At 39.1% G+C, this 25,207-nt stretch overlaps 3 protein-coding genes and 1 long non-coding RNA gene across 6 annotated transcripts in view; all 4 read left to right on the top strand.

The window, feature by feature from the left end:
* The window catches only part of LOC120739446 (major histocompatibility complex class I-related gene protein-like), a 119,401-nt gene that overhangs the window by 67,107 nt on the left and 27,087 nt on the right, over positions 1 to 25,207 (top strand). The window lies entirely within an intron of this gene.
* On the top strand, positions 4,266 to 7,760 carry LOC120739454 (major histocompatibility complex class I-related gene protein-like). Its single transcript, XM_040041216.1, has 6 exons — positions 4,266 to 4,382; positions 5,343 to 5,603; positions 5,725 to 6,003; positions 6,119 to 6,421; positions 6,814 to 6,915; positions 7,307 to 7,760. The coding sequence occupies exons 1-6, from the start codon at positions 4,310 to 4,312 to the stop codon at positions 7,354 to 7,356; spliced, it is 1,068 nt and encodes a 355-aa protein (XP_039897150.1). The 5' UTR covers positions 4,266 to 4,309; the 3' UTR covers positions 7,357 to 7,760.
* LOC120739472 lies at positions 14,071 to 15,133 on the top strand. The gene is made up of 2 exons (XR_005697220.1): positions 14,071 to 14,120; positions 14,727 to 15,133. It is a non-coding gene; the product is annotated as an uncharacterized LOC120739472 (long non-coding RNA).
* On the top strand, positions 16,789 to 22,347 carry LOC120739442 (stonustoxin subunit beta-like). Of its 3 annotated transcripts, none has more exons than XM_040041184.1 (6): positions 16,789 to 17,006; positions 17,297 to 17,384; positions 17,700 to 17,786; positions 18,718 to 18,817; positions 19,900 to 21,321; positions 21,500 to 22,347. In XM_040041184.1, exons 4-6 carry the CDS (start codon positions 18,727 to 18,729, stop codon positions 22,177 to 22,179), a joined length of 2,193 nt encoding a protein of 730 aa, XP_039897118.1. In that variant the 5' UTR covers positions 16,789 to 17,006; positions 17,297 to 17,384; positions 17,700 to 17,786; positions 18,718 to 18,726; the 3' UTR covers positions 22,180 to 22,347. The 3 variants fall into 3 exon arrangements, with proteins under 3 accessions (XP_039897118.1, XP_039897120.1, XP_039897119.1); XM_040041186.1 differs by having other exon boundaries at positions 17,251 to 17,384; XM_040041185.1 differs by having other exon boundaries at positions 17,297 to 17,786.

Below are 25,207 nucleotides of genomic sequence, written 5' to 3'. Positions count from 1 at the left end.
CCCTTGTGCGCGTTTTTTATTTTGACAGCGAATGCGCACCTGCGGACCACTTATGTGCAGCCCTGGTTATTTAGCTCGTCATATTGCAGCCACAGAAATTCTTTTGTCCATGAAACCATAAAGCTGCACTTTCTTTTTGCCTTATAGTCTGATTTGTCATAACTTCTCCGTTTTGTGGTAAGCTTTTCTTTGGCTGTCACTTCTTCACCCTGACCTGTCTTATTTGGCTCAGCAGAACTAAAATATATATCCTGCTGCTTTTACACACGCACTCACATAACGCTCAGCGATTCTCTGCGCGATCAACCTCTCACATGTTTAAGCTTGCTGCGGGAGATTTCACTTGTCATGTTTGCGTAGTAAGCTAACGATTAATAAGACGATGTCAGAGGAATTGGTGCACAAATTATCATCACTCACAGATCAGTGCTGTCGCTCTCTATACACAGTTCGCGCGATTGCAAAGTGAAAGCAAAAAAACAAGTGCAAATTCAAACGCGACTTCAATATGTCACATATTGACAGTGGCTCACCGATGCCAATGACATAATTACCCAGCTACATTTCTGAAAGAATGCAAAAGCATTGACATATATTTTTCCTTCCTACAATAGCCCGACGGGCAGGGAAGAGATAGATTTTGGTAGCCCAACTGAAAAAATCGCTAGCTCCGGGACGTCGGGCTAGCGATATTGCGAGCCCTGTATCTGATTGAGGAATCACTCATCTTTGGAAAAGAGAGTTTATTACAGAGAAATGGCTCTTTCCAAAATAAAAGCTATACTATCTGCTTCTTCTGGGATATATTCTCAGCAGCATAAGGAGAATCATGTGCTAACAGCTGTCTAAAGGACTCGGCAAAAGTTAGTAGCATGCTTGCTTTTTTTTGTCTGCTTCCACTTGTCTTTGCACTAGGATGATGTCGGCGTAAATGTGCAGTCATATTCGTTGTGTTCCCACTAGTGCTTTCAGGTTAATCTCGTTGAAATGACCTTAACGCCACAACACGGGAAATCTCCGTTAACGAGCTACCGCCGATCGCTCTGTGCATGGGGCTAGATGGCCAACACGTTAACGAGCTAACTGCGCTAAAACACTAGTTCACACCAATGTAATTGAGCATTGCATGGCACATCCAACATACTGTTTTACTTTAGTCCATGACTCGCTTACCTTCAGGGTCATACGTCACATGAAAACCAAAATAATTCCAAACGCCAGATCTGAATGAGGTTCAATTTGCCTGTTGCAAGTAGAGCTTAACTTCTGTCTCGCTAGCTTGCCCTGCGATCTTCCTTCTGACTATGCTGTCTGTGTTGAGCGCTCAGTGGATCTGCGCTGGACAGTGCAGCCTAGGCGGAGTAGTCGAACACAGATTCACTGAGCGCTCAACACAGACAGCATCGTCAGAAGGAAAATTGATAAAATAAATTACAAATGTTGTATTGTTCGATACATATGCGTACTGAACCGAAAGCACTGTATCGAACGGTTCAATATCGATACGAATATCGTTGCACCCCTAATATATATATATATGTATATATATATATATATATATATATATATATATATATATATATATATATATATATATATATATATATATATATATATATGGCCCCAACTGACCGAGTGCTCAGTGAATACCTCAGGCAGCAGAAACCCAAGAAAGAGGAGGGAGACGAGGAACCATCATGGAAGGACAGGCCCCTGCACGGTATGTACCACCGGCAGATAGAGGAGGTGGCTGATATCCAGAAATCCTACCAGTGGCTGGACAAAGCTGGACTGAAAGACAGCACAGAGGCACTAATCATGGCAGCACAAGAACAAGCTCTGAGTACAAGATCCATAGAGGCTGGGGTCTATCACACCAGGCAAGACCCCAGGTGCAGGCTGTGTAAAGATGCCCCAGAGACAATCCAGCACATAACAGCAGGGTGCAAGATGCTAGCAGGCAAGGCATACATGGAACGCCATAACCAAGTGGCCGGCATAGTGTACAGGAACATCTGTGCCGAGTATAACCTGGAAGTCCCGAGGTCAAAATGGGAGATGCCCCCAAGGGTGGTGGAGAATGACCGAGCTAAGATCCTGTGGGACTTCCAGATACAGACGGACAAAATGGTGGTGGCTAACCAACCGGACATAGTGGTGGTAGACAAACAGAAGAAGACGGCCGTAGTGATCGATGTAGCGGTTCCGAATGACAGCAATATCAGGAAGAAGGAACACGAGAAGCTGGAGAAATACCAAGGGCTCAGAGAAGAGCTCGAGAGGATGTGGAGGGTGAAGGTAACGGTGGTCCCCGTGGTAATCGGAGCACTAGGTGCGGTGACTCCCAAGCTAGGCGAGTGGCTCCAGCAGATCCCGGGAATAACATCGGAGATCTCTGTCCAGAAGAGCGCAGTCCTGGGAACAGCTAAGATACTGCGCAGGACCCTCAAGCTCCCAGGCCTCTGGTAGAGGACCCGAGCTTGAAGGATAAACCGCCCGCAGGGGCGTGCTGGGTGTTATATATATATATATATATATATTATAAAATAATAGATACAGAGAAAAACCCAATAATCATATGAGGGGGGGTGAGAGAAGGAAGACAGGATAAAAGACATGCTGTGGAAGAGAGACAGAGATTAATAACAGATATGATTCAATGCAGAGAGGTCTATTAACACATACTGAGTGAGAAAGGTGACTGGAAAGGAAAAACTCAATGCATCATGGGAATCCCCGGCAGCCTACGTCTATTGCAGCATAACTAAGGGAGGATTCAGGGTCACCTGGTCCAGCCCTAACTGTATGCTTTAGCAAAAAGGAAAGTTTGAAGCCTAATCTTGAAAGTAGAGATAGTGTCTGTCTTCCGAATCCAAACTGGAAGCTGGTTCCACAGAAGAGGGGCCTGAAAACTGAAGGCTCTGCCTCCCATTCTACTTTTAAATACTCTAGGAACAACAAGTAGGCCTGCAGAGCGAGAGCGAAGTGCTCTAATAGGGTGATATGGTACTACAAGGTCATTAACAGCCAAGAAGTGTGGCGGAGCCCGATTGGGACCTTTGGGTCTTTAGGTTTTGTTTTGAATCATTCTCTTCCCTGATCAGGGTATTTTTATGCTGTAAATAAAGTGTATTTGGTGAATAGACACATAGCTCAATACATGAGTGGGGCCAAGACAGGAATAACCAGTAACACCAGCGGAGTAGAACACCAGTTCCTGCTAGGTAGAGCAGTCACTCGAGACTATAGACTAGATTGACCAACCTGTAGACTGCCTAAGTGGACTACAAGAAAGCCTATGACAGTGGCTCACACATTGATCCTGGAATTCCTGGAACTGTACAAGATCATCAGAACCCTAAGAGCCTTCAATAGCACCTTAGTGGAGCTGATGTGGCATTGGTACTGTTGAGTGGAGAGCATAGTGTATATGAATAGTGTATATGAATGTTGCATAAAAAGAAATCGAAAGTGTGAAGGGGTGAATGAAGCATGTTGTATAAAACGCTTTGACTGCTCAGGTAGAGTAAAACTCACATTCAGTTCAGTTAGGGAAGAATCATAATTTAGGTAAAACTACACCATTTGTGACAATCATAATATCAATCTGACTTTGAATTACACATTTAATGACACAAAAAATGTTATGCATGCAGTTTGCATCCTTTAAATTCACATTGGCATTAAAAGATCTTGGACTTGTGTAACCTGCCTCCCTTCATTTTAGACTAATAGCAACAAAATAGCACAAAAATCCCCCAAAACACAAATGTGTGTCCTCATAATTCTATCATTAAGTTGTTCATCTAAAGTAGCTCCATTTAAACAGTCTAATTTCAGTGCACGTTTCGAGTTTGATGCTATAATTATAAGAAAAAACACATATTAAATTATCTATTTACATAAGTACTTGTAACTCAGTTGCCTGAAACCTGCAGTATATAGGGGATGTAGTTTTACTAAATAATAATGTTTAACATTTTTGCAGTTTTTTTTTCTTTTTCTTATTAACCAAGCTGACTTTTGCAACTCAATTGAAGCAGCAGAAGTAGTATTTATATAAAAATAAATCTGTCTAAAGTATCTGAAACCAGAGTTTGTGTCCTGTCTTGTGTCCTTGTTATGCTTTCAGGTGGAATCCAGTGTGCATGCCATGGTAAAAACAGAGAGACTGTTGGAGGCACACAGTCGGTTTAATGTTTAATTTTTTCTGACTCAGACAACTTTGCCCCAGCCTAACAGAAAACAGAACTTGAAAAAGTCACGCAACCACTTGCAGTTGTTTTTGTCTGTTGTTTTTCTTGTTTTAATGAATGTGAAAATGGAAAAAAAGATGAAGTGTGTGCTTATATTACTCCTCTGTTCTCCTGCTGCATCTCCAGGTAAGATATTTTATTCAAAGTTTATTTAAGTTTTTATTTAAAAAATATTTCTCTTGACTTACAGCAAATTGCATTGTAAGAGATTTGGTCTTTTACTTTTGCTATGAGCTGTCGCCATTTTACGCCTGACATGGACTACTAACAACACCTAACTTGTCAAAAAGACACAGGGAGATATTTAAGCATATAGAAGAGGAATTTTAGATCAGCAGCTGTGGCTATGCTTTTACAGATCTTTTGTTCAAAGTATCCTCTCTTGTGACATCCTTGTGTTTTTCACAAACTGGACTGTAGCTGAAAGGAAAGCACTACAGAGTGTTATTAAATCAGTACAGAACATTATACACACAGTTAAGTTATTTAAAAAATGTTAACTTATTCTAAAAGCAGGTTACTTGATCTTTTATTTTCTATTTTATCCTTTTAACTTACACAATGTGGTGAAAATGTTTCTTATCTTTTATGTGTTCATTACATGTTTTAGCAATATCACTTTTGGGTCATTTAAAAGGTGCACATATGAAAGAGCATTCAGCTTTAACTTTATTGCACACACACAGTTACAACTCTGAGAAAGTTGGTGACACCCAGTCGGGGGAAATTCAACAGGTGAAGTCTTTTGTTCTGTGTCCTTGAGGATGGGTGGAAGAGACAAGGGGCAATCACTGTAATAGGAGATAAGGTTATAAAATCTCTCCTTTTCTGGAGAAGGTCAAGGGTACATCTGGTTACATCTGCTTGACTGTATTTAAAATTGACTGTGCTGTTTATCTTCAGAGATTCCTATCAGTGCCCTGTTGAATGGCCATTCTCTCACTCAAGATTGAGATTTAAAGGTGTTAATTTAATTAATTAAAATGATGAATCTGAACCAAGTTTTAGTTTTTATTTAACCTTCTTAAATGGTACAGAAATCATATAATACAAATGTCATGTGATTTTGTCCTGCCAATTTTACAGTAAAACACTCCCTGAAGTTTTTCTCCACTGAAACCTCTGGAGTCCAGAGTATCCCGGAGTTTGTGGCTGGTGCACTTGTTGATGAAGTTCAGATAGGTGACTTCAACAGTGTAAGAGGAGCAGAGCTAAAGAAAGACTGGATTAAATTCTTTGAGGATCATCCTCAGCACCTGGAGTGGTATAGTTTACAATCTCATGACAGTCATCACTTCTTTAAGGCTACAATTAAGACTTTGAGGCAACGTTTCAACCAAACTGAAGGTACTGATTTGTTTCACTTGTTACTTTTGTAATGTTGATTTGTCCCAAAGGTGCAGTTTCACTATGCTGTGCTGACATCGTACTGCTTTACCACAGTTACTGTTACTTTCTCTCTTTTCAGGTGTTCATATCATCCAGAGGATGAATGGCTGTGAGTGGAATAATGAGACTGGTGAGATTAATGGGTTCAATCTGTACAGTTATGATGGAGAAGACCTTCTAGCATTGGACCTGCAGACACTGACATGGATCACTCCAAAACCACAGGCTGTCCTCACCAAACTTAGATGGGATGCTCAAAAAACTCGATTAGAATTAAACAAAAACTTTTTAGGTCATCGGTGCCCTGAGTTTTTAAAGGAGTATTTGCAGTATGGCAGGAGCTTTCTGCAGACAGCAGGTAGGATTACAGAATCTGATGAAACCTAATAGAATAGAAAGTTAATATGGATTTCTTGCATTAAAAGTAAAATAAAATTCAAAAAAGAATGTGACAACTGCCAATCTCTCTCCAGTTCTTCCCTCAGTGTCTCTCCTCCAGAAGACTCCCTCCTCTCCAATCAGCTGCCACGCTACAGGTTTCTATCCTGACAGAGGTTTGATGTTCTGGAGGAAAGATGGAGAGGAGATTCATGAAGGTGTAGATCCCGGAGAGATCCTCCCCAACAATGATGGGACCTTCCAGTTGAGTGTTGATTTGAAACTTTCATCAGTCACACCTGAAGACTGGCAGAGGTACGACTGTGTGTTTCAGCTCTCTGGTGTGAACGAGGACATCAGCACCAAACTGGACAAAACAGCGATCAGGACCAACTGGAGTAAGACTGGATCCTGCAGGGTTTGAAAACTGAGTTTGATATTATGAAGTTGTTAACTAAACAGTTTAGTTGTCAAATTTAATTCCTAAATGCCATTCTTATTGATCAATAAAGACAAGTCTTTACAAGTGTAGCATAAGTCTGGCGTAAAAATGGCATCTCAAACTGGGTTAAAGTAATGAAGTACCATTTGCATTATGGTGTATCACTACTTTAGAGTGCACAAGGCGCATAACTAATGCTTAAGTAATGAAGTTTTGATGGCTTTGTGTGACATTTAGCGATGTTAGACTCATCAACTATCAGGTCCGTGATTTTCTCTCCACTTATTCTTTAGTAACTGCACACATTTTGGTTCAGTATTATAAGTCTTGTCATATTTTGTTCAACAGAAAAGCCCACTGACATGGGAATCTTCATCGCAGCTGCAGTGATTGTTCTAGCTTTCACCATCATCACACCTGTGACATTTTTGACCTACATAAATAAAAAATGTGAGAAATCTAAAGTTTAGTTCAAGTTCATGTCAAGTAAAATGATTATAGGGCAGTAGAAGGATGAGGTGAGAAGGAAATAATCAAAGTAAAAAGGAAATTGACACAAAATTACAACAGATATGGTTGATTTTAGTTTGTTTCAGCTAAATGTTCTACATCCTGTAAGTAATGTAGAACATTTATTAGAGATATAATATGCATTATTTAATTGTAAAACAAAGTACAGACTTGTTCTTTTTTGTTACACATGATCTGATCACTTGAACAGCCCTGATCTCCCTCTCACTTTCATAGCTGGGAAGCAAGGGCCATGTATTCAATAATCACTAGAAATTACACCCTTGAAAAGGCTAAAATATGTGTAAACTGTATGCTTTAGATCTTCCAGCTCTTGACGATGGCTCTGAGCAGTCTGAGAGACTAAATCCACAAAGCTGAGTGCCCTAAGAAGTTCTTCACTCCGCTCTCTGTATGACTTTCCTCCAGCTGCTGCTGTCACCTCAGTGTTTCAAATACATATGTTAAAAACACCAGTGAATAAATTAGGCACAGGTAATGATCACATTCTGCTGCACTTGTTGTAAATTAGTGCATGGTCAGACATCTGTATGCAGCTCCTGTGTGTACATTTCATGCATTTGTGATTTTATTTTGCTTCAGTATGTAGTCATAGTATCGATGCAGCAGTATCACAAGTCTTCTACAAAGCAAAACTAACTTTATTGATAGATATGTATCTGATGATGACTGTTTGGTAGAACTGAAGTGTGTGATTTTATTGAGAAACTGGAATCGTACAAAGCATGTGGTATTTTCCAAATGACACTAAAATATCTGAAGGATGACAGCAACAGACTCTCATTTGGAAATGAAATTTTGTCATTTTATTATTTCATTATAAAGTTGTAGGAAAATTCTCCAGATTGAAGATGCACTGAATCGCATGACCCCCTATGAACAAAGACTTGGCAACAGTTGGTTGAAACATTACAATTAGATTTTGTTCCTATTAATTTTATATATTTATTTGTGTTTCTTTTATTTTAATTCTAAAATTTATTTTGATTAAAAATAGTTCATATACTTTTTATTTCGGTTAAGTAAACAATGTTGCTTCAGATGTGAGCTCTGCTTTGATGCTCTAATAAAAATGTTCTCTGATGTTTTTTTTGGTTTTTTTTGTAATCTTCAGAATTTGAACATTTCTATCTATCACTGATTTAAATGGATTCATAGTTTTCTCACTCTGAATGTTGTAAATTGCCTTCTGGCTTTAGCTGGGAGCATACAGATTCCTGATATTGTCAAGGTTCTGGGTCTTGGACTGAGTTTATTTTGTTTGAGTATTTCTGTGCTATTATGATTTAAGTTTCACTAGTCAGTCTGGAATTTATTCTTGTTACTGCTGCAAAGTTTTCCTGTGATCTCAGTTTAATTTCTTGTTTTTGAGGTTTCCTTTGTGTCGTTGTCCTGTGTCCCTCGCTTTCTCTCGGTCTGTGGGTGTGTATGTCCTTGCGTCTTGTTTCCCTTTTCTATTTAATGTTGCCTCCCTTGTGTTTCCATGTTACCCCTGTCTCTCGTGTGTATTTATGTATGTTCTTCACAGCCCGTTTTGCGTCTCTCCTTCTTTCTCCAGCTCTCTCTCTTTCCCTCCATGACTTGTCTCCCTTCCCTCTTTGTGTTTCCTTCCTCTGTCTCCCCAGTCAATCCTCTTCTAATGTTCCTGCCTGTGTCTTGCTGTGTGTTTTATTTTGACAGTCTCTCGTTTTGTGTTCATTGTGTTTAGTTTTGTTTCCCCTGGTTCGTTATGTCTGTTCATCCCAGCTTTGTTCCCATGTGTTTCTACTTCCTTCGTCACCCCTCTGTGTTTTAAGTGTGTGAGTTTTCCTTTGTTCATTGTCAGGTTATCTGTTATTTATGTGTCATGTTCAGGTAATCGTGTTTAAGTGGTTCATATCCAGGGTTCATGTTGTCATGTCATGATATTCCAGTGTTTAGTCCAGTTAGTTTAGCTTTAGTTTCCTCTTGCCTTTTGCTTTGTATTGGTCACCAGTTTTTGAATAAACAGCTTATCCTCACTTAAGTCAAGTTTCGTTTCCACAGGGTTCATTAATTCCATAGAATTACTTCCATAGATGGTGACAGAGAGTACATAGCACTAAGAGATTTAAACCTCTTATATTAAAGTATTCTGTGAATGCAGCTTTTGTGGTATTTCATGTTTTTGAGTTGTAAACAGGAGACAGATAAGATATGATAACTCTTTATTGTCACTGCACACTCATACATAGTACAATACTACAATGAAATGGGAAAACTGTCCCACATTGGCACTATGTACAACACAACACGACATGACATAACACAACACAGTAACTTAACTTAACAATAAAATTAATAATACGTGTATGTGATTCTTTGCCATTACTGCTGCTAAACTGTCAAACAGTTCATATCAGAGTAGCTACCTCATGAGTGTTTCATATACAGGTCTTTCTCAAAAAAATTAGCATATTGTGATAAAGTTCATTATTTTCTGCAATGTACTGATAAACATTAGACTTTCATATATTTTAGATTCATTACACACAACTGAAGTAGTTCAAGCCTTTCATTGTTTTAAGAAAACGCTGCACAACAAGAAGAGGTGACCGGACCCTGAGGAAGATTGTGGAGAAGGACCGATTCCAGACCTTGGGGGACCTGCGGAAGCAGTGGACTGAGTCTGGAGTAGAAACATCCAGAGCCACCGTGCACAGGCGTGTGCCGGAAATGGGCTACAGGTGCCGCATTCCCCAGGTCAAGCCACTTTTGAACCAGAAACAGCGGCAGAAGCTTCTGACCTGGGCTACAGAGAAGCAGCACTGGACTGTTGCTCAGTGGTCCAAAGTACTTTTTCCGGATGAAAGCAACTTTTGTATGTCATTCGGAAATCAAGGTGCCAGAGTCTGGAGGAAGACTGGGGAGAGGGAAATGCCAAAATGCCTGAAGTCCAGTGTCAAGTACCCACAGTCAGTGATGGTCTGGGGTGCCATGTCAGCTGCTGGTGTTGGTCCACTGTGTTTAATCAAGGGCAGGGTCAATGCAGCTAGCTATCAGGAGATTTTGGAGCATTTCATGCTTCCATCTGCTGAAAAGCTTTATGGAGATGAAGATTTCATTTTTCAGCACGACCTGGCACCGGCTCACAGTGCCAAAACTACTGGTAAATGGTTTACTGACCATGGTATTACTGTGCTCAATTGGCCTGCCAACTCTCCTGACCTGAACCCCATAGAGAATCTGTAGGATATTGTGAAGAGAAAGTTGAGAGATGCAAGACCCAACACTCTGGGTGAGCTTAAGGCCGCTATCAAAGCATCCTGGGCCTCCATAACACCTCAGCAGTGCCACAGGCTGATTGCCTCCCACGCCGCATTGAAGCAGTCATTTCTGCAAAAGGATTCCCGACCAAGTATTGAGTGCATAACTGAACATAATTATTTGAAGGTTGACTTTTTTTGTATTAAAAATACTTTTCTTTTATTGGGCGGATGTAATATGCTAATTTTTTGAGATAGGAATTTTGAGTTTTCATGAGCTGTATGCCAAAATCATCAATATTAAAACAATGAAAGGCTTGAACTACTTCAGTTGTGTGAAATGAATCTAAAATATATGAACGTCTAATGTTTATCAGTACATTGCAGAAAATAATGAACTTTATCACAATATGCTAATATTTTGAGAAGGACCTGTATGTAGTCTTACATTTTTTGTAATGTGTTTTAGTTCTAATTCTTTTTCATTTTGTGAAAAATAATTTGCAAGAGTTGATTAAAACTGCTTTATAAATAAGATATTGGGATATTTCATCTTCTATACTTTAGCTCAGCAAACATATTAAATATGAGGATGTAATAACCAAAAATGTCTATTATGCCCAAATTTGACAAAATTTATGTAAAGCCCCATTGATTACGACAACGATTAGGCACTATCTGAACATTATTCCACCACCAATTTTCTTTATTCAAACCTGTGACTCAAATAGGTTAACTTTAATGTGAATACACACAAATAATATCAGAAATTGCAGAAAGTTCATATTTAATGTAAAGTGAATTTGAGTGAATTTGAGTGAGATTCAGGATCCATCTGATCTGCTGAGCTGTTGTCATAGAGGTTTCTCAATACCACAAAAAAATAATAATAATAAAAAATCTAATTTAGTGGAAATATATACACTGCTCAAAAAATAAAGGGGACAACTAAACAACACAATAGAACTCCAAGTCAATCACTTCTGTGAAATCAAACTGTCCACTTAGGAAGCAACACTGACAATCAACTTCACATGCTGTTGTGCAAATGGAATAGAAAAAAGGTGGAAATTATAGGCAAGTATCAAGACTTCCTCAATAAAGGAGTGGTTCTGCAGGTAGTGACCACAGACCACTCTCTGTACCGATGCTTTCTGCCTGATGTTTTGGTCACCTTTAAATGCTGGCGGTGATTTCACTCTAGTGGTAGCATGAGACGGAGTCTACAACCCACACAAGTGGCTCAGGTAGTGCAGCTCATCCAGGATGGCACATCAATGTGAGCTGTGGCAAGGTTTGCTGTGTCTGTCAGTGTAGTGTCCAGAGCATGGAGGCGCTAGCAGGAGACAGGCCAGTGCATCAGGAGATGTGGAGGAAGTCGTAGGGGGGCAACAACCCTGTGCTCTTCACAGATGAAAGCAGGTTCACACTGAGCACATGTGAGAGAAGTGATAGAGTCTGGAGACGCTGTGGAGAACGCTCTGCTGCCTGCGACATCCTCCAGCATGACCAGTTTGGCAGTGGGTCAGTAATGGTGTGGGGTGGCATTTCTTTGGGGGCCACACAGCCACCCAAAGAAATGCAAAGGTTCTCCAGACCTGAATCCAACTGAGCACGTCTGGGACATCATGTCTTGCCCCACCCACCAACACCACGTTGCACCACAGACTGTCCAGGAGTTGGCGGATGCTTTAGTCCAGGTCTGGGAGGAGATCTCTCAGGAGACCATCCACCACTTCATCAGGAGCATGGCCAGGCGTTGTAGGGAGGTCGTACAGGCACTTGGAGGCCACACACACTACTGAGCCTCATTCTGATGTAAGGGAGTAGATTTGGTTTTGGCATTGGTGGGGACGGATGATTCAACCACCGAACTCTGCCCGGTTTCTTTTTTTTCCCCCTTTTTGTCTTTGCTTCTTGATAACAAAAGGAGAAATATACTTGCCTACATATGCTATTCTACATGCTTTTAAACCATTTAAAATTACAATTCATAGTTTTATATGTGAATTATATAATGTTAAATTACTATTAAACAAATGACTGACTAAAGTATTTTAGGCTTTAGTTTACTGCCATATTCCATATAAATGAGGTATCATACAAAAATAAAAATAGCTTCAAATACAGTCATGACAATAAAAGAATATGACTTTAAGGACTTAACAACATCACTTCAATTATACTACACCAACATCTCTTATACATTAGCACTAAGGGAACACTGAATGACCTGGTGGGTTTTGTCCATAAAGCTACTCATCTAAGATTACCACAAAGTAAAAGATCTCTCAGCAAAATTATGTAACATTTTAGCCACGCAATTGACCCTGTCAAATCAGTGAGCTGGGATTTTTTATTGTAAACATGAACTACTGTTACAGCAACAGACATGGACTACTGGTGCCCACACAACAACTCAATGTCCACTATGTGAAGGAGCCGAACACATGCCTCCTCCTCTCGCTAACTGAGGCTACGTCCACACGTACACGGGTATTTTTGAAAACGGAGATTTTCCGTTTTCGTTTTAAAAAATAATCCCGTCCAGACGTAAAGGCAGAAATGAAGGAAAACGCTGCTAGGAACATGCCAAAGCAACAGGTGGCGATATATTCCTAACCGTGTAGAAATGTTGGCCAATCAGAAGTCTAGAAGCCTCGGTGGGAAATAGTAAACAAAGATGGGGCATAGAAGCAGAACCCAGTAACTATGTGTGTATATGTAAGCATTTAAACACTGCAGAGAGTACAATTAACAGTAACAGTATTGTAGAAATTCATTTCACCGAAACAATAACGTGATGCACAATGTGACGTCAAAAAAGGCGCACACCTTTGACGTTGCGTTTTCTCCGTTTTTCTCGTCCACACGTAAATGCAAAAACTGAGTTTTCGAAAATATCCACCCTGTCAGGAGTTTTTAGAAATCTCCGTTTTCAGTGACCGAAAACGCCGTTCACGTGTGGACGAAAGGTGCAAACACATAGAAAAATCTGCGTTTTCAAAAATACCGGGGACATGTGGACGTAGCCTGAAATAAAAACATTCCAGTATTTTCAGTGTGGGAAAAGTACTCAGGGCCTTCAAGGTAAACACTATGAAAGGCAGCAACAAGTGTAATATTCAGAAACCTAAAGTATGTATCAGCAGCAGAATGGAGCTAAAAATAAATGTTTGTTTCAGTTCTATGAAGCTTTGAGTATTTTAGATTAGCAGTACTGCTGTGTTTGTTACATCATATTGCTGCACTCTTTTAAGGATAGGGAAACATCTGACGGGTTATGTAATTGGTGTGGGGTTATGGAAATAGTTGAGCATTCATTAACTGCAGGATGTATGGTAACTATAAGAGAATGATGAGGGTAGAAATGGGAAATACTGGGGAATTCAGGTTTGAAAAGGTGGTTGCGGAAATCTGTATGGGCAGAAATCTGTGCCATCAGAAACTGAATTTGAATAAGTTAAATTTGAATTTGAATTCCTCAGATTGAATCTGAATTGTAACTTGAATAAATGCTTTTGAAAACCGAATTTGAATTAGTCTAATTTGAAATTGAATTTATGGTTTGAAAATGATCATCACTAAATTGAAATTGAATTTTATATTTTGAAAATGAATTGATTTGCTTTGAAACTGCATTTTATCCTTTAAAAATTCAGCTCTCGAATAATTTCAGTTTCACTTCTCACCATTCAGTTTCAGTTCTACAATTCAATTTCAGTTCCAAAATTCAGTTTTTTGGAACTTACATCCGGTTCCGGTTCAAGCGCAGATTAATAGAACTACGTTTTACTAGCGGACCGAAAGTGTTACCGACGGGAATCTACAGCGTCTTGAGCTGAATTAAGACTTCAGAAGTCATTCGTCATGTCGAATGACCAGCGGATGAACTCTCAGGTTGGTAATAAATGTACTACATGTATAAGAACAAGCATCATGTTAACAAATGATAGCCGTAAGGTAACTTTTATGCTTATTGTAGCTGCTAGCTAAAAACGCTAATTTAGCGTAGTTTGCCCTGAATTCAGCTTTGACAAACAAATATGATCGACTGTTTCTAGTAGAATTCCAAAGTTGTCATCTTGGACCCTCTCAGAGTACCCCCTCTGTATGCTTGCAGAGACCCCTACAGTAGGGAAACATGCAAAACAGTGCCCAAACCTTTGTATTTTAGCTTTATTTATGTCTTACACAGCATCCCAACTCTTTAGCTAACTTAATAACTTTAGCTAAAGTGAATAGTTAGTCTAATTCATTAGTGCAGCATTACTGGATCACCTGTTTGAAGTGATATAATATGATATACAACTATCACTGAAACAGCAAACTTTGTAAATAAGCAAACAACACTTCTCATTCTCTAAATGTTTGGCCACAGCTGTAGATTACACTGTCAGTGCTTGTTCACTCTTGACAATAATTACATTTCAGAATTTACTTTGTGCATTTACAGGTAAACAATATCTAATATTTTATCTAAATGACTGTTTTGTCTTTGAAAAGGGTGAAGAGCCTGAGGCCGGTGACAGTCCAGTTATACTCTAAGTACATCCTTACAGTGGCTCACAGGACAAGGCCACATTCCTGTCCTGCCAGAAGAGAAGAGAAGCTTCAGAGTCTTCATGCAGTTCAACCACACCTGTCATATTCCATATGACAGGGGTCTCAAACTCCAGTCCTCAAGGGCCAGTGTCATGCAACTTTTCCATGCCCTCGAGGACTGGAGTTTGAGACCCCTGCCGTATGGTGTTCATGCTGTTTTCTACCCCAGTTACAGCATGTCTGACTGCCTGTTCAGCATATGCAAAAATATATGAGTTTAAGCATGTGATGACTAAGGCCTTCCATTATGGTGTTTGTCATCACATGTCACAGACATCTGGATGATCATTTGGAATAAACAAAAAACTTGTTACTTCATCTTATCTTTATTATTGTTTTTATTTTACATTGTTAGGCATTAGGTTTATTTGTAGTAGTCCTTTCCAACTTCTTTCCCTCTTCCATGTTACTGTGGCAGCTTGTCAGCATCTATTTGGGGTTGGGAGTGGAACAGAAAGTAAGGAAATCCAAAGTGTCATTAAAACCAGGAGAGGTTCTTATATTTCAGAAGAAGGGATTAATTCAAAAGACCTCAATGCCATATTTTATTTAGGAACCCTAGAGAGCACTTTGCAAAATAACACATTCTTATAATTTCACCCTCAGATGAGCCAAGCTACGACTGTCAGGGAAGGTGATGTAGGTACAGAGCATATGAGAGTGGTTAAGTTTGTCTCTTGTCTAGATGAAGGCACAAGAGGGATGGATGGCAAGGCGTAGAGATTCAGTATCTTCAGTCTTCAGTGGACACTCCATTTCTGGCACAAAACACCTGTAAAAGATGGTCGATTTAGGAGGTGACCCGACAACTTCAGCCTGTCAAATATAGTAATGGAGCAGTATGTTTAAAAAAAAAAAAAAATCTAATTAAGTAGAATTATTATGGTAGTTAAACACAGTGATAGTTGTATATCATATTATATCACTTCAAACAGAGGTGATCCAGTAATGCTGCACTAATGAATTAGACTAACTATTCACTTTAGCTAAAGTTATTAAGTTAGCTAAAGAGTTGGGATGCTGTGTAAGACATAAATAAAGCTAAAATACAAAGGTTTGGACACCGTTTTGCATGTTTCCCTACTGTAGGGGTCTCTGCAAGCATACAGAGGGGGTACTCTGAGAGGGTCCAAGATGACAACTTTGGAATTCTACTAGAAACAGTCGATCATATTTGTTTGTCAAAGCTGAATTCAGGGCAAACTACGCTAAATTAGCGTTTTTAGCTAGCAGCTACAATAAGCATAAAAGTTACCTTACGGCTATCATTTGTTAACATGACGCTTGTTCTTATACATGTAGTACATTTATTACCAACCTGAGAGTTCATCCGCTGGTCATTCGACATGACGAATGACTTCTGAAGTCTTAATTCAGCTCAAGACGCTGTAGATTCCCGTCGGTAACACTTTCGGTCCGCTAGTAAAACGTAGTTCTATTAATCTGCGCTTGAACCGGAACCGGATGTAAGTTCCAAAAAACTGAATTTTGGAACTGAAATTGAATTGTAGAACTGAAACTGAATGGTGAGAAGTGAAACTGAAATTATTCGAGAGCTGAATTTTTAAAGGATAAAATGCAGTTTCAAAGCAAATCAATTCATTTTCAAACCATAAATTCAATTTCAAATTAGACTAATTCAAATTCAGTTTTCAAAAGCATTTATTCAAGTTACAATTCAGATTCAATCTGAGCAATTCAAATTCAAATTTAACTTATTCAAATTCAGTTTCTGATGGCACAGATTTCTGCCCATACTAGGGTTATGATTTCACGAAGGGAAAGGAATTGGTTCTTCGATTTCTGAGAAATACAGGACTTTTTAAGAGGATTTAAAGAGTTAGATGTGATCTAAGTAAAATCCAGGGGATGGCAGTAATGCAAAATCTGTGGATGCAACCTGCCGTTAAAATGGAGGAAGAAGACGAAGAATGCTTGTGATTTGTTGAGATTGTATGGCGATGGGAGTTGTATCACCGGGGGCGGTTTCTTAAACTCGGCGCCCGAGTTTAAAAGGAGATTTTCGCGGAACTGCCGGCTTACATTGCTGTAAACTTGGGTGTGCAACGCAGTGTGTTCGCTGCATTGTCTGTTTAATAAGTACGAAACATGGAGCAATTAAGGCACCGGGTGTTCATCTCAGGGGCAGCTGTACTCCGTTTTCTGCTGGATTAATGCACCGTATGTATATGAGTTCACCCTATATTTTCATATATTCATATGTTACAGTGAAAATATACTGTGGCTAATTGCGTAGTTTGACTATTGCCACTTGTTATATGTATGCAAACAAACATTTTATCTCTGGGTGTCTGCTTGCCAGTCCACCTCATTCGGCAGCATGTGATTATTGACGCCTGCCAGCTTTGGTTACATTTGCATGACTCTGTGGCCTCCATTACATCGGGGCCTTTTCTCTTTGAAGATCCGCTGTCTAACCTAACACCGATTCTCTGTTGCTGTTTCCCGAGGCCCCATACTGTGATTTGGTGATTGCCGCGTATCAGAGGGCTGAAGCTGGATTTTTGATCACCTACCGACTGAACACTGGTTCTAAAAGTTAAGTCTTTTTTTTAGCTGACGTCATCTTTGGCTCTGCCTGGGGTGGATGCACAGATTTTAACATGTCTTTTCTGGCAGCTACTTTTTGGATTTGTTTCTGTTTTATTTATTTTTATATACATGCTGTTATATCTATTTTCCCCTATTCATTGCTAATCTTGTTTATTGTAACTTTAATTAAATTTGAATTGTATCTATAACATTTAGCTGTTACTGTTAATCCCCTGAAATTTGACACCAAGCTGCCACTGAATCAGACTAATAGTGACTCTTATTGATTACTAATTTGATTTCTCTTCTGTTTCTCGATAGAAAAACAGAAGGTGGAAGATGGACCAGTAGCAGTGTGAGCTTCCTGTTAAATGTTTTTAAGACATTTTTATTGGCCCTGCATTATTGGTAAGTCCTATCCTAGTCCACTCTTTCTCTTTTCTTTCTTTTGTTTTGTTGTATTAACATATGTAATGCTGTTTTTAGGCCAGCATTTAGGCCAATAGTGGGTGTGCTGCAGTCATTCATTCTGTTCAAACCTGTGTGTCCTTCTCTTAATAATATTAAACCCTTAGATATCCTGGGGGTAAAATTTCCACAGGCAGCATCGCTATAAAATCATTAAGTTTCCTTGACTGTACTGCCGCACGTGCATGGACTGTATGTGCAACTGTATGTGTTTCGTTTCATTGACATTAATTATTCCATATAGAACAGAGGTGGCTATCACATATCAGATGTTTGACCCTGGGATTAGCATTGCATCCAGTAGTGGTGTGGCACTATCCACTGTTGTGAATCTTTGTGACAAGTGAGCAGCCAAAAGTGGCTTGTACAAATCTGTATGTGTACAAATCTGTATGTGTACAAATCTGTATGTGTACAAATCTTGCCATGTGCTGCTGTATCCCTTACCACTCTGGTTCCTGCAAAGGTTGCTCTGCTTCACGAACAATCATCACATACTCTACTACTTTTCAGTTTAACAAACACCAATATGAGTCATTACATCTGTTACAAAATAAAATGAATAATATAATAACTAATAACCTAAACCTGATGCCAACGCAGTGCTAGGAGTTGAATACAATTTGTATCTGTTGTGATTTTGACCTGCAATAGTCATGAAAGCAATATGGTCAGAAAAATCATTACTCATTTTAATTTTCAAATTTCATATTTGAGCTACCTTATGTTTGTTATCAGCAGCTGCCTTCATGTTTGGATTGTTCCGGGTATGTCTTGGTATATTTTGTCAGTGAGCAACAGTCCACTGCTGCTTGGTTCTCTCTTTGGAATGCAGAATTTAAAGGTGTATGATAAATATTTTTTTCATCAGGTCGGAGACATGGCTTCAGATATGATGACAGTGGCTGGTCTGGGTCGACCTTTTGATCTCGGAATGCTCTACAATGCATTAACAGATGAGCCAATATGTGGTAAGTTTTGTCTTTATTATAAACATAAATGGTTTGCTTTTAAAAATGTCGTGCTTGGACATGTTCAAGGTGTCTTAAAGATCAAAATTAATGGTATTTGCTGATGAAACTAATATTTTTTTCTTATTATTATTATAATAATAATAATAATAATAATAATAATAATAATAATAATAATAATAATAATAATAATGGGGCAGCACTGTTGTGCAGCACTGTACGGTGGTTAGCACTGTTGCCTCACAGCAAGAAGGGCCTGAGTTCAATTCCACCATGAGGCCGGGGTCTTTCGGTGTGGAGTTTGCATGTTCTCCCCGGGTACTCCAGCTTCCTATCCGTGTGGGGATAGGTTAATTGAACAATCTAAATTGCTCATAGGTGTGAATGTGAGTGTTGGCCCTGGGACAGACTGGCGACCTGTACAGGGGTGTACCCCACCTCGCGCCCTATAACAGCTGGGATAGGCTCCAGCCCCCCCCCCCCCCCCCCCCGCGACCCTAAAAAGGATAAGCAGAGGCGAATGGATGAATAATAATGATAATAATAGTAATAATAATGATGATGTAAATCATGACTTAAGAATTTTAAAAACTGGATGGAAAGTAATAAATTATCACTAAATCTTAGCAAAACAAAATCAGGTGTCACTGATGTTTATTTATAGAAATGATGTTAGGTTAAGTGCCAAATTACAATATTTGTCTTAAGGCACTTATCTATTATAAGCTAAAGATGCTAAAATCAATGAAAGACTAGAGGCTTCTTACCTGCCTCCATAAAACACAGGAGGAAAGTATTATAAGCAGATGTCTTCCCCAAAGATCAAATGGGTTGCTTGCAAAACATGAAGCTGGCCTGAACTCAATGGGAAGTTCAAGTCAGCTTGGGAAAATACAAATTAGAATAAGCAATACTGCTCTTAAGCAGGGAGGAAATAAAACAATAGTCACACATAAAATACAGTTATGATCTTGTAACATAATGATGATGATAATAATGGCTCATAAAATCATGAGCTGCACATTATTTCCTGACTTTACCAAAAGCTTCATAAGATAACTAACATTTTGCCATTTCTTTAGGTTTCACCTTGTGGGATGATCGCACTCTACAGGAGCACACAGTTGAGAGACCTCAAAGAAGCAGCACATTTGAAACTTCTGCCTGTGACTCCATTGAATCCAGATGTTCCTTGTTGGGTTTAGAACCTTCTTTGAAGGCCAGTTTTCTTAGTGGATTTGTAGAAGTTGGAGGATCTGGCAAATATCTGACCGATAAAAAGACATTCAAGAACCAAAGTAGAGTGACTATTCAGTACCAAGCTACCACCAGCCTCAGAAAATTATCAGCATCTATATTTGGCACCATAAATGAACCGCATAGACAAATTATAGAAAGGATCTCAGCTACACATATAGTCACTGGTATCCTTTATGGGGCCAATGCCTTGTTTGCATTTGATAGTGAGAAGTTAGACAGTAGCCAAGTTAAGGACATCCAGGGAAGCATGGATGCTTTAATAAAGAATATCCATGTTGACGGGAAACTTAAAGTTGAGCTGACTAAAGAAGAAAAAGACCTGAGCAAGAAATTCTCCTGTAAATTCTTTGGAGACTTCATTCTGGACAGCAACCCTACAACATTTGAAGAAGCAATGAAGACCATTGCAGAACTGCCAAAGACCCTGAAGGAAAAGGGTGAAAATGCTGTTCCTATAAAAGTTTGGCTGATGCCACTGAAGACATTAGGGTATGGAGGTGCAGAGCTGGTAAAAGACATCAGCGTTGACTCACTAAGGAGGATTGAAGATACTCTGGAAGCTCTAAAGAAGATGAAACAGAGATGCAATGACTCTCTGGATGAGGTGGTGGTGAAGCATTTCCCACAAATTAAAAAGTACCTACAAAACTTTCAGAAGTTGTGCAGTGATAAAATCTCTCACCTCCAACGAGCTCTGAAAAGAGTGCTTCCCTCCATTCGTGAAGGTAGAGCGGATGAGAGCTCACTGAACGACGTTTTTGATGACTTAGACAAATCACCATACAATCTGGGAAATCTTAGCAAGTGCCTTGACTATAGAGAGAGAGAAATCAACATCATCAGGTCATTTTTAGGGAGGATGGAGGGAATAAAGATTGTTCAAAATAAGTCAGAATTAGATAGAGCAGTACTTGCCACAGGTGTAAATCATGCATTTTGCTTTGTTTTCACCGGTTTGAAAGATGCTGACCTCAACCTTGATGCAATGGCTAATGAAGACCCATGGTATTATTTAAACAATACCTTGGATCATATGAAAGAAGTAGCAGCCATTTTCATGGATCTTTACAGAGCACACGAGAGCAGCACCCAGCTCTGTTTCCTTGTAGCAGCTATACAACACCAGAAATACAAAGGAGCCACCATTTATCATTACAAGGAGGGCAGAATGATTACTGATCATTTTTCAAAGCCCAAGATACGGGATCCCAGAACTATAAAAAAGCGAAGTCATTTTCTTTGGAGTAAGTATTTACTTCTGAGATTGCTAGTTTTCAAAATCATCAAATATTTAAAGGCATTGTTGTAATTATCAACAAAAACCAAATAGTTTTTTTTTTTTTTAATATTAGAAGTTACTTGACTGAAGTGGATGATTATGTAGATGACTCCTAAAAGATTGTGTTTTTGCCTTTCATTCAGATTACTGTCATCTCACTCTGGACCCAGAGACTGCAAATAACTACCTCACTCTATCTGAAGACAACAAGAAGGCAACATGTGGGAAGTGGCAAACCTATCCAGATCACCCAGAGAGATTTGATAAGCATACACAGGTTCTGTGCAAACAGCCGCTGACTGGTCGCCACTATTGGGAAGTAGAGTGGAGTGCTGGTTATATGCCGAGTGATGTTGGCATAGCTGTTGCATACAAAGAAATTGGAAGGAAGGGAAGAATGGATGATTTAGAGCTTGGATGTAACAAGATATCCTGGTATTTTGGTGTGGATAAAAGTGAATCCTTTGTTCCTTTGAGAGACGCACTTTACAAGATTGTGTCTAAAATGAAATCCTTCCCTTTTGTAGACATATTTTATAAAAGGCTTGTAGCATACCATGATAATAAGGTGAGGATGTTTTTTTCTCTTACTAGATTGGGCAGAGTTGGTGTGTATCTGGATTGGCCTGCAGGCACTTTGTCCTTCTACGATGCTTCCTCTAATAGTGACAAACTTGTTCATCTGTACACCTTTGAAACCAAATTCTCAGAGTCTGTTTACCCAGGGTTTTACATCTATTCCTCTTCCAATTATGTTTTCCTGTGTCCAGCTAGTCAGATGATGGAAAACATTTTGCATACACCTGTACTGACAAAGAAGTAAAGCGCTCTGTAACAAAGACCAACTTGTAGAGGAAAGTCTCACCTTTGCTTTGTTGCTTCACTGGTGAGGGAGAAGTGCTGATTGAGCATTGCTCGCACTTCCACCTCCAGCCATTGGCCAACTCTAGGGTGACCGAGCAATAAGGTGTGACGGACCGGTATGCAATGCTAAAACGAAGTATGATAATAAGTGCTTTGATACAGCTTCTTTGTCCATGCTTTGCTGTCTCCTCATTGCTTGCTACACACCAAGGAGTGTCTACGCTCCACAAAAACAGCAACATGCTTTCTGTATGACACACGATGATGACCTAGATTTAATTGGTCTGATATTTTGTGCCATATTTGTAAATACTTGGTTGAGGAGAAATGTAATCTAAATTTTTGACTGCTTCTTGTCTTTGTTATCCTGACCTGGTTGAATAAAAGGCTTTGTAAATACAACTCGCAAAGAAAACCTGTCTGTGGATTTATTCATTCTATAACTCCTACAGATTAGTATTGCTGTGTAATATCACGACATCCTAAGCACATCTATTGCATCAACAACCATTGCCCTTACTATTTGCCAGTATTTCTGCTATAGGTATCGTAAGTACCACTGCCATCCACACATGGGCCTAAGCCAGGGTTCAGCAACCTTGAACACCCAAAGAGCCATTTGGACCTGGTTTCCACAGAAAAGAAAACACTGGGAGCCGCAAATACTTTTTTGACATCTAAAATGAAGATAATATAAATTTTAAAAAATATATATATAAATATATATATATATATATATATATATATATATATATTTTTCCCATTATGCTTTTATAAACAACTATAGTATGTTGCTTATGAAATCCATGATTTGCTACAGAGAAAATTACATTTTATGTTATAAATACAATTTGAATTCTTTAAAAATTATATCGAAAAAGAGACTCCCAGTTGAAGGTCTCTAACGAATTAAAGAGCTAAACTTGAATTATCCTTGTGATGGCCCGCTTGAAGCTGACGCTCCGGTGCGTGTGTCACAAAAATCAACACAGTGCTTCAGAAGCACTGTGTCGAAGCTTGATTCGTTTGGCCAGAGTCACGTGATCAGTGACGTCCGAAGCTTCATTTAGAACCTAACTGCTTCGGTGTCTGATTCAATGGCTTATGAGGAAGTGAATCATTCGCGGGATTTGTGGTGTTTTGATGGTAACAGATAGCGAACCACTGATCCTTCCACTGAGAGATTTGGAGCCAGCGAGGAATAGAGGAGTTTCTGTTGTGTGGGAGTATTTTGAGTTGATTTTGGTCAATCGGGTGGGTTTTCCAGCTTCGTGTTCTTGTTGTTTGCTTTTGTTTTGTGCGTGTTTATTTTATCTGACAACGGGAAAAACTTAAAATATCAAAAATCTGCTTTTCATAATATAAATATCATTAAATAACTTTAGACAAAACTTCTATTTCACACTTTACATTTAATGTTATAAAAATATATATTTTATGTTTTAAATAATCTTAAACTGTTAGTCTGCCAAATGTGCAGCAATTTAATTTATTTATTCTCTTTAGCTGATAGTTTGTGGGGCCCAGTTAGACTGTATAACTGCATCTCTACCAGTTTCTCTGCACTCCAGCCTCCTCTGTGCCATGTGAAGGGATTTTCCTTAAGGCAGGAGAAATTATCTCCACGAAAAGGAACAGGTTCGGCCATCGCACAGTGGAACAAATGTTCTTCTTAAATACAAATGGAAAAGGGTTACCTTAAATGCATCATGTTTTTAATTTGCAAGTTCATAAGCATTTTCCCTTTCCAGTTCACAATCAATTCTACCCCCAGGTCAAAAATATGTATAGGAAAATTTCCCTAATGTAATATTATTTATAAATATACCCGTCTAGCGATTAACTGCATAAGTACATGGAGGCGGGACCTCACAGCAGAAGTATACTCCATAATGTGTTGTACATTATTATATATATATTACATGTAACGTGGTATTTTTTCAATTATTGTATTTACCAACATCAAGAAATCACAAGCAAAAAATATTTAAACAAGGAAAGTTTACTGGTCAAAATTATTTATTAAATAAATAAATGACATTTTTGTCACCCCAAAAAATACACGTTTAAAGCAACACAACGGTGGCCCAATATCAGACAGAATTCCACTCTGTAGCGATTGCCAACGCTACAGAGAAGCAGTTGGTTTAGTTTTGTGGATTCAAGCTGCTCTTCATATTTTTGGCCACCAGATGTCACCAGAGAGGACCGTGTTGAAAAGCTTCGAGTAATGAACCGTTTTTCAATACAAGCTTCAATGCTTCAGAAAGCTTCATTTGACCATCATTACATTATCCTGTCACCGTGGGGTACGCCAGTGTGTCTTGTTGAACGGACCCAGAAGCAAACACTGAAGAGGAGTGGCAGTTTTTAACAAAAAGCAATCCTTTATTTGGATGATGGCACGAGAAAAACTTGAAGAAGGGGGGGGGATATGAAACACTATAATTGTGACTATGATAGCGTTAACAGACGATCTGACAAAGACAGGAAACAGAGGACTTAAATATGCACAGGAGGTGATCAGGGGAAGTAGGAACATATGGGGAAACAGCTGACTGACATAAACCTAATAACAGGACAAGGGAAGTGAAACTAAATACAATGAACAAAGAACATAAGACTCCTTCAAAATAAAACACGAAACGGAGATAAAATAAAATAATCAACAAAATAAGACTAAAATGCACACAACACTGGGTCGCAAACAAAAACTGTTGTGAGCCGTCATCCTTATATCGCCTTTGGGCTTTCAGAGCGTAGTGGAGCCTTGATCTGAATTTACTTCTTCTTTTTTAAGCACTATGCTCCTAAAAAATGAAAAATATTTGCAAAATATCTGCATAAATATTTATTTTCCCCGGTTAATGTGTGTGGCGGGGCGTGGTCTGCACTTCTGTGGCATGGGAGGTGGAATCATCCGCAATAACGCTCTGCCACCTTAAGTCTGTGCTCTCTCTGCTGTTGTGTTGTTGTTGGTATGTGTT

This window comes from Simochromis diagramma, unplaced genomic scaffold (genome assembly GCF_900408965.1).
Source record: "Simochromis diagramma unplaced genomic scaffold, fSimDia1.1 OVJJ01000536.1, whole genome shotgun sequence".
Taxonomy (NCBI): domain Eukaryota; kingdom Metazoa; phylum Chordata; class Actinopteri; order Cichliformes; family Cichlidae; genus Simochromis; species Simochromis diagramma.
Note: the sequence above shows the minus strand (reverse complement) of the source record. Positions and strands in the feature narration are given on the sequence as shown.